This window comes from Capsicum annuum, chromosome 3 (genome assembly GCF_002878395.1).
Source record: "Capsicum annuum cultivar UCD-10X-F1 chromosome 3, UCD10Xv1.1, whole genome shotgun sequence".
In the NCBI taxonomy this organism is placed as follows: Eukaryota; Viridiplantae; Streptophyta; class Magnoliopsida; order Solanales; family Solanaceae; genus Capsicum; species Capsicum annuum.
In genome coordinates, this window is record NC_061113.1 from 97,619,583 (window position 1) to 97,639,055 (window position 19,473).

The following is a 19,473-nucleotide window of genomic DNA, read 5'->3' on the forward strand; positions in this document are numbered from 1 at the left end:
TGAGTTACTTCTTTTCGATTTATCAAGATAATAATATCCCTCCAAATAATTTTAGTCATAAAAAAATTACTACATTAACTTAAAAAATACTTACTGATCAAAATCTGAAAACAAATTGCGTGATTGCATACAAGCTTTAAATTTGTAAATAGGATATGCATAAATAAAAATAATTTTTTTACTTAGCTTTAACACTCTACGGAACACAAATTTATGTTAATAATGATTCTATTGTCTCATTCAAAAGTTACACGTATCCCCCTCCAACTTAAGAACACCACAAAGTGGAAACAACAAGCAAATGATGAACAAATAAAGAAAAGATAGTTAACAACAACAACAACAAACCCAGTGTATTCCCACACAGTGAGGTCTGGGGGTAAAATGTACGCAGTCCATACCACTACCTCCGAAGAGATAGCAAGGTTATTTCCGATAGACCCCCGACTCAGGACAAAGAATAATAAGTAAAGAATAATAACTAAATTCATAATAAAGCATAAAACACGTTGGAACAATAAAAATAAGGAACCCACACAGTAGAACCCTATACTAACAAACCAAAGGCACCCTCACCCACAATACCCCCACCCCAAAGCTCTCCTAGCTTCCGACTACGGCCCACCCGCAGGCACTAACCTTCTACTCTTATCCGCGTCCTCCACAGCTTCCTATCTAGGGTCATGTCCTCCGTAGGCTGTAACTGATCCAGGTCCCGTCTAATCACTTCCCTCCAATATTTCTTCGGCCTACCCCTACCCCGCCTGAAACCATCGAAAGTCAGCCTCTCACACCTACGAACTGGGGCATCCACGCCCCTTCTACTCATATGCCTGAACCATCTCAACCGAGCTTCCCGCATCTTGTCCTCCACCGAAGTCACTCCAACCTTCTCCCGAATAATCTCATTCCTAACCCTATCACTCCTAATAAGCCCACACATCCAACGCAACATCCGCATTTCCGCCACCTTCAATTTTTTGATATAGGCGTTCTTTAATGGCCAACACTCCGCTCCATATAACATGGTCGGATGAACTGCCACTCTGTAAAATTTTCCTTTAAGTTTGAGCGGCACCTTCTTATCACACAATACTCCCGAAGCTAGCCTCCACTTCATCCAACCTGCCCCAATCCGGTGAGAGATATCCTCATCAATCTCACCATTTCCCTGGACCCGAGATACTTAAAATTATCCCTCCTACACACCACCTGAGAGTCCAACCTAACTACCAACTCATCCTCCTGCCTCAAGTCATTAAACTTGCATTCCCTATACTCTGTCTTGCTCCTACTCAACCTGAACCCTTTAGACTCAAGTGTTTGTCTCCAAACCTCCAATTTATCATTCACACCTCCCCGCGTCTCATCAATCAATACTACATCCGCAAAAAACATGCACCAAGGCACCTCACCTTGAATACGCCGCGTTAAAACATCCATCACCAAAGCAAACAGAAAAGGGCTAAGAGTCGATCCCTGATGCAACCCTGTCAGGACCGGAAAATGCTCAGAATCTCCTCCCGCCATCCTCACCTTGGTCTTAGCTCCTTCATACATGTCCTTAATCGATCTGATGTAAGCCACCGGGACCCCACTCACCTCCAAGCATCTCCAAAGAACCTCCCTAGGAACTTTGTCGTATGCCTTCTCCAAGTCGATAAATACCATGTGGAGATCCTTCTTCCTTTTCCTATACTGCTCCACCAGTCTCCGTACCAGGTGAATTGCCTCCGTCGTCGAGCGACCGGGCATAAAGCCAAACTGGTTCTCCGAAATAGACACTATCTTCCTCAACCTCCGCTCTACCACTCTCTCCCAAAAGATAACCAAAAAAAAAAAAATTTTACAAGTGAATGATTAAATCTTAAAATTTCAAAGTAAATAATTAATTACATTGTTAATTTTTTTTATTTTTAAAAAATAATAATAAAGTGTTGCAAAGAAAATACATAAAGTTATAATATGACGAGGGTGTTTTTGTAAACAAACAATATTCTTTTTAAAATATAACAATACATATTGCTTTCAATACATCAAACTAAACACTGCATAAAAAATAATCTCAGTATTACTAATCCCTGCACTATTAATCTCCACATTACTAATACAACCTATTCAGTATTATTTTATACACTCTACCAAACGACCCCATAATGTCTTCTAGCTCCATCAAACTTGAAATGATATTCATCAGATAACACTTTTGAGCATATTGAAGTGTAGACCAAACATTGCCTTAAGTATCACAAGCGTGAGGTTTAGATAAAGGACTTGAGAATTGAGACCTCTCTGGTCCGCAGAAAGGGAGTGTATCATCTACAAATAATAGGCGTGAAACAGAACTAGGAGTATTCCTTACTATGAACCGTTCAAGCCACACGAGTTGCTTGACCTTTTCAAGCATTAAGTCCTTCCCTTATCCACATAAAGAGAAAGGAAAATAGAGGGTCCTCTGCCTAATCCCTCTCTCAAGGAAAAAGTAACCCATTAACTTCCTGCTAACAAGAATGGCGAACTTGACTGCTAAGTTGCTCAGACTCGGGTGCTGGTGTCCGACACGGCCGGATCTTTCATGAGCTAAATTTTAAGATATGAGGATACAGACCCAAGTATGGGCACGGTTATTCGGCTAAATATAATTCAAATATTCAAATATAGATTTGTAAATACTAAAGTATTAAATATTATGCGGAAAACTTGAGTAAAAAAATATTGATCAAGAGGAGAATCTTGAAAGGTGATAAAAGAAAAAGGTGTGACATAAATTTCTATTCAAGGTATTTCATTTTCTTCAATTTCACCTCAACTTTTGTTTTGATTACAAAAATCATTGCATCTGTTCGAAATTTCTCCATCAATTGTGGTCAAACAACCCAAAATAGGTTGACCAAATCGAGTATGAATCCCACACCCATGTCATGTCGACAAGGGTGCAGCACTGAAAGTAAAGAGCTCAAGCAACTTAGCTTGATTGTAGTGATGCAATATAAGATCCATTTAATCCATTCTCTCCCGAAAATCCATTTGTCTAGGATTGGGAAAACGCAAGGCCAGCATAATTATCAAAAGTTTTTTCAACATGTAATTTGAATAAAAGTTCAGCTTCACCAGTTTTCATTTTCCAATCCAAAACCTCATTTTCTATAAGAGCAACATCAGTTATGTCTACTGTCGAGAATGCAATGCATTCTGATGTCCAGGGCTAAGCTACCTTATCACCCTTTTAAGTCTTCGTACTGCAATTTTATATATTTACCGGCCTGTAATCTCTAAGTTCAGCAGCACCTTTCCTTTTAGGATGAAAGCAATAAAAGCAGCACTGAAAAAATTAACCAAGTGGTAATTCTGGTGAAAATGATTTAGAGCAGCAATGATGTCTTCCTTAATGTGACTCATGACTTCCGGTAGAAGGCTATTGTGAAATCATCAGGTTTGTGCTCTTGTCAGGGGCACATGCATTAATGGCATTTCTCGCTTCCTCTTCATTAAAGGCAGTCTCCGGTACCTCTTTTTTTCCATGGCTAAGCATCCCAAGCCCTCAAAATGTGTTGTAGGCATCCAACTTTCATCCCCGGAGTATACATTCGGGTAAAAAAATAGAATCTCTTTTTGATAACCTCTTTGTCCTCTTTTATCTCATCAGCCTCCTTTAATCAATCTATGCAGCTTTATCTCCAGTAAGAATTGGAAACTTTTTGAACGACTTAGTATTCCTAACCCCCTCCTTGAGCCATAAGCACATCAATTTTTTGTCTCTAAGAGATCTCTTCTTCCTTTGCCAATGGTTGGATTTTACTTTTCAAGTTAGCATGCTTGCTTTCTCAACTTGGTTTTTAATCCTTTCTTCAGTTGATCGCTAGTAACAGTATTTGGCTTTCCTTGTTTCTAATTTGGCAAAACAATATCTGTTCCATATGGAGATGTCTTTTGTAGATGCTTCTCTTTTTGGGAAGGAAAAGAATCAGGGCCACCATTCTGTAATCATCTCACTGAAGCCTTCATGTCATAACCACATTTTCAAACACAAAATAGAAAGTGTCCATAGACCAATCGAGCACAAGTGGCATGTGGTTTGAGATAACCTTTGAGAGAGCTAACTCATTCACAGAGCCAAAAGTGTCATGCCATCCATTGGAAATTAGAAATCTATCTGTTCTGGATGCTTAAGCATATTTTTCTGCCCTAAACCACGTATGGCTCTTTGTAATGGAAGTCAACTCAATCCTATGACTTGAATGGAATCTAAAAAGCTCCTCAAAGCACTGGATCTCCTCATGCAATTGAATCTTTCATGCTTAAATCTCCACATCCCTTCTAAGTCTATCCAGCTTTTTTTTCATAACTCTGGAAGGTAGGGGAAATAGAGACATTACATATGTAGGAAGTGCATCAAGTACTGAGTTGATAAGGGTGAGCCTCCATCCCAATGATATGTACCGAGCCTTCCACGTAGCAAGTTTCTTTTCTGTTTTCTCTATAATTCCATCCCAAATTTCCTCTGCTTTGTGTTCACTGCCAAGAGGCATACCAAGGTATGTAGTAAGCAAATTTCCCTCTTTGCATCCTAGAATGATTGCAACATTCTGAATGTTTGGCACCTCCTTTATGGGAACAAGCTGGTTTTTCCCCAGTTAACTTTCAAGCCAGAAGAAGCTTAAAAAATAGTCAAAATTAATCCGATGTACCCTATTTGTTCTACCTTAGGCTCAAAAAAGACAAATGTGTCATCTGCATATTGTAGGTGACATACCTCTAATGTTTGCCCCTGCTAATTCCTATCTCAAAACCTTTAATCCATATATTCTTTAACGCTATTCTCATCATGCTATCAAATCCCTCCATTGCTAGTATAAACAGGAAAGGAGACAGAGGGTCGCCTTGTCTAAGACCTCTTTCCGAACCAAAAAAAACTACTGGTTCACCGTTTAACAAAACAGAGAACCTAACGATTTTTAACGATTTTAATGCAGAAACCAATCCATTTTAACCATTTCTCACCGAAGCCCATTTGCCTGAGTGTTCAACAAGAATCTCCACTTGACATGATCGTAAGCTTTTTCTATGTCTAGTATACACATGACACCTTCTTCTGTAGCTCTAAGTCTTGAGTCCACACACTCACTAGCAATTAGGGTTGCATCCATAAATTGTCTCCCTTTTATAAATGTCATTTGATGGTTGTTAACTAAATTGTTAACCACCTTCTTGAGTCCTTCCGCCAATATCTTCACCACAATCTTGTACATCTCACCTACGAAGCTTATAGGTCTGAAATCTTTCAGCTTTGCGGTTCCTACCTTTTTTGGGATCAAAGCTATGAATGTTGCATTAAAACTTTTCTCAAACTCTTGATATTCATAAAAATATTGGAGAGTCTTCACAATATCCTATTTCATGAGTTCCCAGAAAGCCAAAAAGACCTAAGGAATCCATCAGGCCCCGATGCCTTTTCCACAGCACACAATTTAATGCATTCGAAAATTTCATCCTCTTCAAATTGTTTTTGTAGCTCCTCTTGCACTTCTGTTGAGATCCTTATAGCTTCATGTAACACTAGTTCTGGCCTCCACTCTTCTTGTCTCCTTATACAAATTTTTGTAGTAATTTTGTATAGCTTCTTTGATCTAGTCCGGATCTGTCACCTCTATGCCCTCCACTTTTAGCTTATCTATGGAATTTACCCTTTTGCGAGTTGTGGCTATTCTATGGAAGTATTTTGTGTTTTTGTCTCCTTGTTTCAACCATTGTATTCTTGATCTTTCTTTCCAAGCTATCTCCTCATGTCTTGTAACTTCTTCAAACTCCATAGCTAAGTTTGATTTCAGCAATGCCTATCATCTGTGAGAGCTCTTTGTTCCTAAACTGCTTCCAAGTCTGTCAACTGGTTTAAAATTTCGTCCATTCTTTGTTTCCAATTGACCTTATTATTTTTGCTCCAATCTTTTAGCTTTACTTTTAGCATTTTCAATTTCTCTCCTAAAATATAACCGGGCCTCCCATCCACAAAAAAAACTCCCCACCAGTGTTTTACCTTTTCTTTGAACCCTTCTACTCTCATCCACCAACTTTTAAATTTGAAATAATGCTTTTTGAAGTTCAACTCTCCATAGGATAGCATGATTGGATTGTGGTTGGATCCAATCTTTGGCAATACTGTCTGTTTAATAAGAGAAAACTGCTCTTCCCATGATGAGTATAAGAACCTATCAATTCTTGAGGCGCTTCTATGATTCTCGCCCCTCCTCCAAGTAAAAGATCCTCCGAGTAAAGGAGGATCCACAAGTTCCATCTCTTCTTCAATGCGTTCAGAGAACTCAACCATTGCTCCATTTATTCTGAAACAATTTGTTCTTTTATTGGGATATCTAATTACATTAAAATCACCTCCCACACCCAAGGCCCTGCATACCTTCCCTCCACTGAGTATAACTCCTCCCTTAACTCTCGTCTTTCTACCCTTGTACAATCAGCATACACTGTTGTCACATACCAAAAGATATCAGAACTTTCCCCCGACATTTTACATGTTATGCTTTGGTTGCCATGTTCTACCATTTCCCCTTTCCAAACTCTCCTATCCCATAAGATAATTATTCCCCCCCCCCCCCTACTGGCATTTGCCTACAAATGTATCTCCCCCACCCATCTATTATCCCATATACTATGTACGAGTCTATCTATATTTCCCCCAACTTTGTTTCGACCAAAATAAACACATCTGCACCCCATTGATTAATAAGATTCCTTACCACCCCCTCTTTCTTTCCTCATTAAGCCCCCTCACATTCCAAGACACAATCTTTAGCCTCATCTTTGCAAAATGGTTAGTCCCTTACCCCTGGTTCTAGGTTCACCATCCTTAAATTTCATATCGAACATTAGATTCTTGAGCTCTTTTGGAATTGTGTTGTGATTACTATTTGAGGATTTGCCCTTTCTTGCATGTCTCTCCAAGTATCTCTTTTGATCCAGCTTCATGTACAAAGCATAAGCCTTTTTTTCACATCCCCTGAAAGCTGCTCCAAAGGTTTGCCTTAATTTGATCACATTAAGGTGTACCCAGATCGTAGCCATCATCTCTATCATTTCTTCTGAAAGATTTTCTTCTATGCTCAAAGGTTCTGGCTCATTATATGTGACCAGCTGATTCTCGAAAGTTTCCTGAAAGGAAGAATCTCCTCTGCTCATGCAGCAACTATGTTTGTTCCCTTCAATAGCTATGACATCACCTTCTTGAGTCATGTCCTCTGCCTGAGTCTCCTCCATTCTCTGATTTCTGAGTTTTGGTTCTTCTGCGATTTGTATGTATTTTCCCACTCCTAGTCCATTATCGAGTGCTTAAAAGGTTGTATTGTTTCTCCCTAATTTGAGTTAATGAAATTAGAAAGAGGCTCAAACACCCTAGTATATGAAAACATAACCCCCTTATCTAAAACACCCCTAGTTTCTAAGCACAACAATCAACGTCCCCAAGCTCATCAATAAGAATGCAACATAAAAGCACGAAAAAATATGAGAAGTGATAATTTAAATTAAACAACTGTGCTCAACTTAACCACAACTTCAAGTGGAACCTAACCACTTCCATCCAAACTAGTTTATCATCCTCAAGCATTCTATCTCCTATGGTTTCATTCTTTGCGAGGTCCCTACCCTCAACAACAAGAATAAGGGAGGCACTGGAAATTCTTCTTAGTTTCCTTAAACCTTTTGTTCTACTCTTTGATTAATGATGAGTTTTTGTTTCTTTTCTTCTCATATTTTTTTAATTTAATAATTTCCTCCAAAAGCAAGGGAGATGAAATAGATTCTAGCTTACCTCAGTCACTTTGAGAAGACCTTTCATAGAGCCAGTACTGTTGGATCTATCATATACATTGTCTGCAGCAGATAACACATATCTCTGTAGGAGCTCCCTAAACCTCTCGCAACAGTGTAGAGGGTGACGATATCTTCCTCTATAAACTCCGCCAGCAGTCATTCCATACAAGATATCACTCATCAAGCTCCAGTGAGGACCATACTCGTGAACAGCAGCACAAAGTACAGCGTCTTCTTGTGGCAACCATGAATCAGCTGATGGAAAATAATCTTTAGACCATGTTTTACCTTTCCTAATCGGCCTTTCTGATTTAATAGTAAGAACTCGTTTTACAGGCATTGGATTGATTGAGACTTTTCCTCCCACCTTGCTTCTGCTTATTGATCTGAGTTCGATGTTCGCGGTGCCAACATCATACGGCTTCAGTTCTTTAGATTCAACCTGCCGCTTTCCATGATATGTTGAATGTTTTACCAGAGAAGATACCTCAGAGGACTTCTTCAGTTTTTTAGACTTCTTGGCGCTTTTAACATCCTCTTCATATGTTGCTAGTTTACGTTTTCTCTCTTGAGCAGAATCCGGTGTCGTAACTGGCTCACTGGATAGAGTATCATCATCTATGAGCTCTAACGAAGGCTCTTCCTTCAAAGCTAGACGTTCCGAAGCTAGACCGCCTTTTCTCAAAGATTTGAACTTTGTTTTTTTCGCCTTCTTCTTCGACTTGGTTTTTGGAGCAGAAGATGTGTGCCTGCAAAGCATATTGCAGTTGAAAATCAATAAGAAATATAGTCAAAGCCAGTTAGCTTACTTTCAAAGGAGTAAAATAACCTAAGCAGAAAAGAGAACTTCTCTATCCCCCCATTCCAAAACAACAAAGGATTAACAACAAGAACATACCCAGTGTAATCCAAAAAGTGGGGTCTTGGGAGGGTAGAGTGTACGCAAACCATACTCTTACCTCGTAGAGAAAGAGGGGTTGTCTCAAAAAGACCCTAGACTCAAAATTAACAACAACGGACTAAAAGAACTAAAATAAACAGCTGAGGTGAATGACAGACGGCACCTACAAATTCTAAAACCATTCAGTCATATTTTAGTTACTATTTACACGAGGCCGTGCTAAGCCTGGGCGCCCAAACTCAAGATATAACAATAGTATTAAAATTTTAATTAAAGAAATTTAATTGGTATCAGTCTTTTACTGCAAAATTAATATAATTCAATGGTACATTAAATATGAATTTTTGATAAGTCTTCGTCATTATTAAAGTTTCTTAATAACTTAATTAGATAATTTTTAAACAAAAAATTATCCACGAGGAAGAAAGTTTGGTAGAAGAATTATTAAAGATCAAAGGGACCAAGTGATTCAACATTAAAGTAATAAAATTCAAATTATGCAAAATAATTACAAATATAAGAAAATCATAAATTCAAAAATAGTGGCATTTTTATGAATTTTGTGAACATTTAATTTTTGTATTTATAGATAGAAATGGATTTTTTTGGTATTTATTAGCATGTGTTGATTTCAATTATAAAATCATGAAGTATAACACAAATAAATCTTACACAAACTATAACAATACAACTTTTAAACTTGATTGCATTTGATCCCAAATATCATGAAACCAATTTTCAACCAATCCACAATGGGTATAAAAGCACATTAAACCCTGTTTTGCATCCTTTTAAAGAAAAGAAACATAAACAAGTATAGGTTTTGAACTGCTCTCTGGTGGAGATGGCAACTAGCTCTTTTTTATGAGAAGGCAAGGTATTTTATAATAAGAATCAGCATTAAGATGATAACTTTAGAGAAGACAAAAAATACATCTAACAAAACTATACCCCGACTACACTTGTAGTGATCCTAATAACTCAAGAATTGAGCACAGCCTCATTTTCAGGTTCCATTAAACACCAAAATAAAACAAAGCTATATAACTTGAGTTATGTCTTAATTCATCTTTGACATTTACTGGGAATCCTAACTGAAATATTTGCTAAAACATTGTTGATCATCACCATTCTGCCCCTAACAGATAAATGCTTCTTCCAACTTGCTAGCCTTCTCTCATGTTTCACCAAGACCCCTTGTCATATGCTATCAGCTCTATGTCTTGCTCCCCATGGTAATTCCCAGTAAGTGGTAGGCACTAGGCAGACACTTATCTACCAACCTATAGAACCAGTTAAATTGATAGCATTTGAAAACAAATTATCGGGAAATAAGCTGATCTCTCAGTATATTGGTAACCCAGAAACTCCATCAAAATCAGTAAAATAATCCTCAAGTGATTGATATGTTTCCTCAGCATCACAAATAACAAGAAAGTCATCAGCATACAGAAACTGAGACACTTTTTCTTTTTTTGAGAATGGTAATGTTGTATTCCTCAGCATTGAGGATATGCTGGCTGCCAATAATATAATTTACATCTGAAAACAAACAAAAACCAAGACAAGCTACAATAAAAAACTATAAAGATTTAACAAATTCTAAAATCTGCCCAGCATCCTCTACACCCTCCTCTTTGCACCAAAAATGGAAAGTTCTCAAGCAGTTCCATTTGATTTTCTGAACATATTCAGCAGTATTCTCAAGACACCTCTTGTTTCTTTCTCTCCAAATAGACCACCATATACATGATGGGATCATGTTCCACCACCGCTTCTGACTTTTACTGCTCACTCTTCTAATCCAGCAGCTAAGTAAATCGGCTGTTTGTTCTGGCATGGTCCATTTAGTTTGTATCAAATCATGAAACAAAGTCCATAGCTCAGAAGTGATTTTACAGTGCAGGAACAGTGCAGGAACAGATGACTATTGGTTTCATTTGTTTATGTTAAAATATGAGTAGGAATAGGAATAGTATATAAAATCCTTCTCGGAAAAGTATTATAATGTAGTTTCTATAAATAGGGTCTAGATATAATTATGTAAACACAATTTTCAATAATATTTTTCTCCATTATTTCTCACATGGTATCAGAGTGTTGGTGAGAAACTTCAGAAAAGAAAACTCAATCGTCGTGCGTCAATTCCGGTGACTGATTTGTGTCATTTTTTATTTTGTGGGTTGTGTACAAAATACAATACCACCAAGAGGATCGGAAAGCTCAGGCAACAAAAACCCGACCAAAACCGCCGGAAAAATATCACCCACGCGCCTGCCGGAATTCTGTAATTCCGACGAGATCTGTGTCATGCGCTGGCGCATGAGCCCATCTCCAGTCGAATTTTTGAGTTGTTCCTTTTTTGGTTGGGGTCGCCGATCTATTCCGACTCCGACCAGTTACTCTTTTTCAGATTCCGCAAGTCTTTTCAGATTCCGATCGCCGGAACCTAATTCCGGCGTCTTCATATTTTTTTTTTAGGAATTTTCAGACATTCAGATTCAGTTTCTTGGGGTTTTCAAGTCAAATTCCAAGATGTCTTTGGGGCATGATATTTTTGGCTCCAAAAATACTGAAATTGGAAGTTCAAATCCTATGATCACTACCGAACCTTTAATGGGAAGTTCAAATTATTTAGCCTGGGCTTCCTCACTTGAGTTGTAGTGCAAAGGTTAAGGTGTCCAAGATCACTTAAAGAACCAAGCTAGTGTGGTATATGAAAAGGCAAAATCTAGCGCAGAAGATGCGAAAGCCAAAGAACAAAGGGAGAAAGTTGACGCTCAATTATGTAGTCTCTTATGGCGATCTATTGATTCCAAGTCGATGAACTTGATTCGTCCATTCCAGACGTGGTATTTAGTTTGGGAAAAGGCTCGTGCTTTATACACTAATGACATATCTCATTTTTATGATGTGATATCTCGAATGACCAACTTGAAGAAACAGGAATCTGATATGTCTACTTAGTTGGGACAAGTACAAGCAGTCATGGAAGTTTGATACATTGATATTCGTCACTACGGATGTGGAAAAACAACACAGACAGATGTTGTCGGACTTTCTACTGACCATGATGTTGTACGTGATTAGATTTTAGCTAGTCCTACGGTTCCTAAAATTGATGAGTTATTCTCTCGTCTGCTTCATCTTGCCCGATACTAAAGGACTTCATCATATTTTGTTTGGGCAATATGAGCATTATTGGATGGTCGATTAGGCTGTGGAGATGTCTACTTACTTGCTCGATTCCGAAGGAACTCATTATATTCCTTTACAGCAATAGGATCATTAGGATCATAACTGGGTGGTGGACCATGCAAACTATGACATATATCCTGAGTGTGTCCAACTTTACGACAATAACTACACTTCGATCGAGATTTTCCAGAACGACCTCCTCAAGAATGGAGTCATCTTTTGTATCATCTTTGTCCTCTGTTTCCATCCATAGTCTCGGGTTAAGAGCAGAACCAATCGAAAGACAACTAAAGTTTCAACGATCATTCACTTTGGCACCTAAAGTAGACGGTGTTTATTTTTGGCACCTCAACTAGCATCCAAATGTGTCATTTTGGCACATTTTTGACAATCAACAAAAATATTTGATGTGTGCACTACACGCGCTATGACATGTAAAGTAGCCAATAATAATAGGACATTTGGCATTTTTATTAAAATAATTTTAAATAATTAATTTGAATTAAAAATTATAAATTAAATAATTAATTTAATTTAACTTAAATTAATTCAACCCCACCCCTCACCCCAAACACCCCATATCATCTTTTGCAGCACCTCCCTCCCCCCTCACCCCCACCCCCACCCAATCGTCTTCTCTAATCTCTTAACACCCCTTACTCCCCACCACTTTCCCAATCATTTTCTCTAATATCTCAAACACCACCCACCCTCATTATCAGTGAATAAAAGGAATATAAGCTTCACGCGATGTGTGTAACCTGTCCTGATGCTGGCAATAGTGTTTTAATCAGATGTTGTATCATTTTTAGGCTTGCTGAGTTGTATATGGCATCCGCAAACTTGCAGTGCCATCTTATCTTATCCGAGTGTCTGATTTTCATGGAATATATAAATTTTACCTTAAGCTTAAAAAAAAAAAAAAGGAATAGAAGGAATTAATTTCATTCTCATTAATTAATGGAAGAAAATGAAGAATCAAAAGTAGAAGTTGAAGAATATTTCACAAAATGGAAATAATGACATGGGAGAAAGATAAAGGAATTAATTTCATTCTCATAAATCAATTGATTGATGTTCATTTTCAAAAATGTAAGCTGAAGAATTATGGAAAGACATTGAAGAAAGAATGGTGGAAGAAGGAGAAAGAAAGATGAATTATGGAAAAATAGAAGTTGGAGGAATTAATTTCATTCTTATTAATCAATTGGTTGATGTTCATGTTCAAAAATGGAAGCTTAAGAATTATGGAAAGCCATGGGAGAAAGAATAGTGGAAGGAGGAGAAAGAAAGATGAGAATATTACGAAAAAAACCCTCAAACGCGCTCAAAATGCGTGTAGCACACGCGCAATGATGACTCAGCAAAAAATGTCAAAATGACACATTTGAATGCTAGTTGAGATGTCAAAAATGAACACCGTCTACTTTAGGTGTCAAAGGGAAAGATCGCTGAAACTTTAGGTGTTTGTCGATGGGTTCTCATTCAGGATGGAAGCAGGCTATGATATATGAGATGTCTGCTTTGCATACGAGTAGTAGTTGGGAGCTTGTTTCCCTTCCTGCAGGTAAATCTATTGTTGGTTGCCATTGGATTTATGCAGTCAAAGTTGGTCCAGACGTCAGGTTGATCGGTTTAAGGCTCGCCTTGTTGCCAAAGGATACACACAAATATTTGGGTTTGATTATAGTGACACTTTCTCTCCCGTGGCTAACATAGCATATGTCCATCTTTTCTTATCTATTGTTCGTCATTGGCTTCTTTATCAGTTGGACATTAAGAATGTTTTTTTACACGGTGATCTTGAGGAAGAAGTCTATACAGAGAAACCACCTGATTTTGTTGCTCAGTGGGAGTATAGTAGCCTTGTATTTCGATTGCGCAAGTCACTCTATGGCCTGAAACAGTCTCCTCGAGCCTGGTTTGGAAAGTTTAGCACAGTAATTCAGCAGTATGGCGTGATTCGTAGTGGAGCTGATCACTTAGTGTTCTATCGACATTCTAAACCAAACTTGTGTATTTATTTGGTGGTTTATGTTGACGATATCGTTATCATCGGTAATGATCAAGATGGTATCACTAAGTTGAAGCAACATCTCTTTCAGTATTTCCAGCTAAAGACCTCGGCAGATTGAAATATTTTCTACATATTGAGGATGCTCAGTCAAGATCAGGAATTGTTATTTCTCAACGCAAGTACGCCTTAGACATTCTTGAAGAGACAGGAATAATGAGATGTAGACCCGTTGACACTCCTATGGATCCAAATGCTAAACTTCCGTTGGGACAGGGGAAGCCACTCAGTGATCCTAAAAGGTATAGGCGGTTGGTTGGAAAGTTGAATTATCTCACAGTGACTAGACCTGACACATCCTTTTCTGTGAGTATTGTAAGTTAGTTTATGACTTCCCTCAGTGATAGTCATTGGGATGCAGTTGTTCGTATTCTGCTATATATAAAGTCAGCTCTAGGTAAGGACTACTCTTCGAGGATCGAGGTCATGAGCATATCATTGGATATACAAATGTTGATTGGGCAAGATCACCCTCTGATAGACGTTCTACATCCGGATATTGTGTTTTAGCAGAAGGTAATTTGGTGTCCTGGAAAAGTAAGCAACAGAGTGTGGTTGCTCGATCTAATGCAGAAGCAGAATATCGAGAAATGGTTGTAGCAACTTATGAACTAGCTTGGATCAAACAACTGTTGAGATAACTAAAATTCGCAAAAACCCATTAAGACGAAACTTGTGTGTGATAATCAAGTAGCCCTTCATATCGCATCAAATCAAGTGTTTCATGAGAGGACTAAACACATAGAGATTGTCACTTTGTCAGAGAAAAAATACCCTCAGAGAAAAAATACTCTCAGGAGATATTGTTACAAAGTTTGTGATGTAGAGTGATCAACTTGCAGATATTTTTGCCAAGTGTCTCACTGGTCCTCGTATTAATTACATTTGTAACAAGCTAGGTACATATGACTTGTATGCACCAGCTTGAGGGAGTGTGTTAGAATATGAGTAGGAATAAGAATAATATATAAAAAAGAATTATAAGGTAATGTCTATAAATAAGGACGGGATGTAATTATGTAAACACACAATTTTCAATAATATTTTTCTCCACTGTTTCTCACATTTTGATAGCATAACGAGCACTATAAGGCTATCTAGAAACCTCTTCTTTGGAGCTTTTCATGAGTTAAGCAAGCCCTTCTAATCATCATCACCAGCCATCACCAGCTAGGAAAAACATCCTACCTTTTCATAAGTTAAGCAAGCCCTTCTGATCACCGGCCAGGAAAATCTTACCTTAACCCGTACTTTGTTCTTCCAAATCTTTTCCCAGAGTCCATAGAGTCCATATATTCTCCTGGGCAGTTCCTGCACACTCCTACTGTATAGCCTGCTGAGGAAAAGTATTCCATCATTGTTTTGCTTCCATCTTATTGAGTCTTCTTCCAAGTTTGTTCCCTTCATCGGGATCTTATAGCAAACCAGCCATTCTTCCTATTTTCCAATCATTAAGCTTCTTTTAAAACTCAAATGTCATCCTTGGGGAGACCAAACTTCATTATTATCAGTTCTCATATTTGAAGAAGTAAGATCTTATCCTCATAGTCCTGTCCTCATAGGCCCTATCCTCATTGTCCCTGTCCATATCCATTCTTGTAATGTCCTATTCCTCATAGTCCCTGTGCAACTGCCCATTAGTCCTTTAATATCAATTCTCATACTTGAAGCAAGGTCCTAGTTTCAACCATTCACCATAACAATTGTGTTTAAGAAATGGAACTTAGGCCTAACTCAATTGCCAAAGCTAACTCTTCCAAGACTATACAAGGAGTCCCTGTACCCATTAACCCCACTTATGTGAGGCTCCAACACACCACCCCCCTCTACAAAAAGAATAATAAAAACACACACCCACGACTGGACATTTAGAACATGGACAATATAAAACGGGAGGCCTAACATCAGGAACAATGAATTGGGATTGACATGGCACTAATACCATGTTAAAAAATGAATCTTGGGCCAAACTCAAACCCAAAAATTAGCTCATGCAGAGGATCTCCCAAGACAATACAAAGAGTCAATGTACCCATTACCCCACCGATGCGGGACTCCAACAAATTGTAATGGAATTATCATTCTATCTGTATCTGAGTCTGGAAGAATTATTCTTGGCATAGTCCTTTGCTTTATCACTCTAAATTTCTTCATCCCTCTAGAAAGAAACAATTAATTCTTGAAGCACTATCTTGCAAGCGGAAGATCAATCAGTTCTAGTTCCTCTGTGTAATGTGAAAAAAATTCTTCATCGAGAATGTGATTCTGGAACTGACTTCCTTTCAGACATATATCTGGTGTGAGACAACAGAAACAACTTAAGAGATAGCTTGAAGTTTGATGGTGATGTTAGGATCCCCGTAGGTATTACTACCCGGCCAATATCTATTATCCCACATCACAAGAATACCTCAGACACTCATTAGCTTGTATGCACCCGAATTCTACCCATTTGTTATCCCAAATCTATCGCGCACCAATGATCCAATGTCCTTATCCACCTTTGTTTATCCACCTTTGTTTCTGGAAAGCAATAGGCATTAGCTTTTTGCCTTGTTGTTCAAACCCCCTACCTTAACACTGATGATGTTTAGCTACACGTAAAAGTTACAATGTCTCTTGCCCTGCTGACTCTCCCCACCTTGCTAGAGTTCATACCATATTTTAGCTTGTTTAACTCACTGTTCTCTTTTGGTTTGCTGCTTTTTGGAATGCTCGGAAGAATTCTTTGTTCATGCTTTCTCATATCAATCATCATACAAATTTCAAGGCGTCGTGTTCACAGCCTTAGAGTTCGATAGCATATTGTCAGAGAGTACATTTTTATGAACCTATAAAGAAGTCCATTCTGCTTGCTTTCTCCAAAGCTCTTCCGTTCCATGAAAGTTTAAACTGCATAAATCTGCTCAAAATCATGGATTGAAATTGGTTTTCCCTCTGTAATAGCAACTTCCTTCCTCAATTCATCAACCAGTCATAACTATGGAATGAACCATAGTACCGTCTTGATAATCATCTTCTGGAACCATAAAAAGAGCAATTGTTCACTCATAGTTATTGACATTGTTATTTGCTACAACTTTGACAACAATGGGGTCTAAATGCATAAGTGAATCAGAAATATTTTCTTAAGTTGCTTTGGTGTTCTCTCCCAAATGATTGGATCTGGTCCAGGGGTTCAAATTAAAATTAGCAGTATTGGGCCTGAAATACATCTCTATCGAGTAATTATTGTTGTTTTGCTCCTTAAAAACATATGGGCTTTTAGTTGATGCATGTCTTGACACTTGGTTTCTTAACCATACACAGTAATTCAACATTTGAATTTTGAAATTCCCCACCAACCTATATTGAGCCATGTGTGCTTCTTTTTTCTTTTTTTTTAATCCCTTCCTGTGAGCTCCCACCCTTTTTTTCTCCCTTGGTGACTCAAACTCAGAACCTTTGGGTTGGAAGTGAGGGGTGCTTACTATCCGAGCAACTCTCTCTTGTCATGTATGCTTCTTAATTGTTGGACCATAGGATCTTTCTGCTTCATTGACTGGTCTATGTAGTTGGTGTTCAAAATTTAAAACACTAAGACCCATGCTTGTCTCATCCGAGTAAATAAATTATCGGTAAACCTCTTGTTCCCCATTTCTAATGTTCTCTGACATCTTCCTCCTCTTCCTGACATAATTTCCAAAGCCAATTTCAAAACCTACTGGAGTTCTCGATTATTCTCTCCATACTCCATTAACTTGTTCTACGTTGTTTCGAACAATGGGTTGCACTTCCATCCAAATGGGTATGGTAAAGACAATTCCTTTAGCTTCATGTCTGCGGATTTTGGGATTTTTCTGAGGTCCTTTCACTTTAATCCTCATCCATCAAAGGTGATTTTTTTAGACTAGTTATCTCATCGGTTTCAAGCCACCCACCAAGGCTATTACCAGCTTCTTCAAAAATATTTAGGGTCCATAAATGCAATGAAAGATCAAGGAGACAAACTGGTATCCACCACTGACGAAATCTTTCTAGCATACACCCGACAGTCGGGTAACACCATTTGAGCTTCAATGTGTTATTTCCCCCAACATTGTGCGATCAGTCACGCTTCTCGGAGGGAATTCAACTGGAATTCAATATCTGCCATTTTGAAACTTGCACCCCAAGTCCCAACAGGTACTTTCGATTTCTTATATACCAATTTATTAATGTCATTGCAAGTAGGTACTTCTGGGATGTCACCCTCAAACCTTTCGACGACACATTTGCCCATTGTTCTTGGATTTTGATTTTGTTCACTGCATGGTCGTACTGCCACAAAAATAGATTTTGCATCCAACTCAATACCAAAAACTAACTAGACGATTGCCCAGACAATGTAAGGATGTAATGACTCATTTCCTAAACCAATGCAGGACACTAACACCTGAGCCCAGGACTGGACAGCTCGTGCATCAATACTGTTAGAAAATGAGTAGGAATAGGAATAGTACATAGAGTCCTACTTGGAAAAGAATTATAATGTCGGTGTCCTAGTTGAAAAAGGAGTCTTATGTAGTGTCTATAAAAAGGGTATCGATGGAATAATTTAGATACAACAATTCAATAATATTTCTTCTCTTATACTTCTCACATGGTATCAGAGCATTGGTGAGAAAAGTGTCGTCGTGCGTCATTCCAGCGAAATCAACATGACTATGCAATTTTCCAATGACCCCTATAACTTCTCCGACAATATTTTTTTTCCCAGAAAATCAACCCACAACAAAGTTCAGATTTTCCAGCGACAAAACCAAAGTCAGGATCGCCAAAAACAGGTGCAACACACGCCCTCACACACCACCGGAAACAGTTCTACAGAGAGCGCGTCAGATCCACGCACCGACGCGTGAGGCAATTTCCGATCACTTTTTCAGGCAAGCTATCTTCCCAATGGTGTTGCTTCTTCAATCCGAGGCTGCCCATATAGTTAGTTGTTGATTCCAATCAAGTTTCGGCAATCAGATTCAATTTTTCGGTGATCGGGCACTTTATTTTCAGATTCCGACAACTGAAACAATCTTGTGAAATCAGAATTTTTGTAGCCAAAACCTTTCCAGCAACATATTTCCAAATTTCTTTTGCTCGGTTTAGTCCTATGAAACATCACAATACATGAAGAACCGACGAGGGAGAGGTCGTTTTGGAAGATATCGGCCCATGTGTAGTTATTGTAAAAGGCTTGGAAACACTCATGACGTATGTTGTTCTTGACCTAAGTGTAGTTATTGTAATAAGCTTGGACATACACGTGGAATATGTTATTCTTTGCATGGTCGACCACCTAAAAACGCTCATGTTGCTCAGTCCAACACCACAGGTAATCAATGGGTGTACTTATCCAAAAAGGAATATAATGAGTATCTTCATACTTCAGTATCGAGCAAGTAAGCAAATATAGAAGATATCTCCACCGACAGCCTCAACTGCACAATCTCCATCCTACCTT

At 38.3% G+C, this 19,473-nt stretch overlaps 1 protein-coding gene across 3 annotated transcripts in view; it reads right to left on the reverse strand.

Moving 5' to 3' along the window:
• The window catches only part of LOC107863651 (protein PHOTOPERIOD-INDEPENDENT EARLY FLOWERING 1), a 76,511-nt gene that overhangs the window by 10,108 nt on the left and 46,930 nt on the right, over positions 1-19,473 (reverse strand). For all 3 annotated transcript variants that reach the window (XM_047408192.1, XM_047408193.1, XM_047408194.1), the window contains one exon: positions 7,823-8,573. In XM_047408192.1, the coding sequence (XP_047264148.1) occupies positions 7,823-8,573 (751 nt within the window). The remainder of the gene's footprint in view (positions 1-7,822; positions 8,574-19,473) is intronic.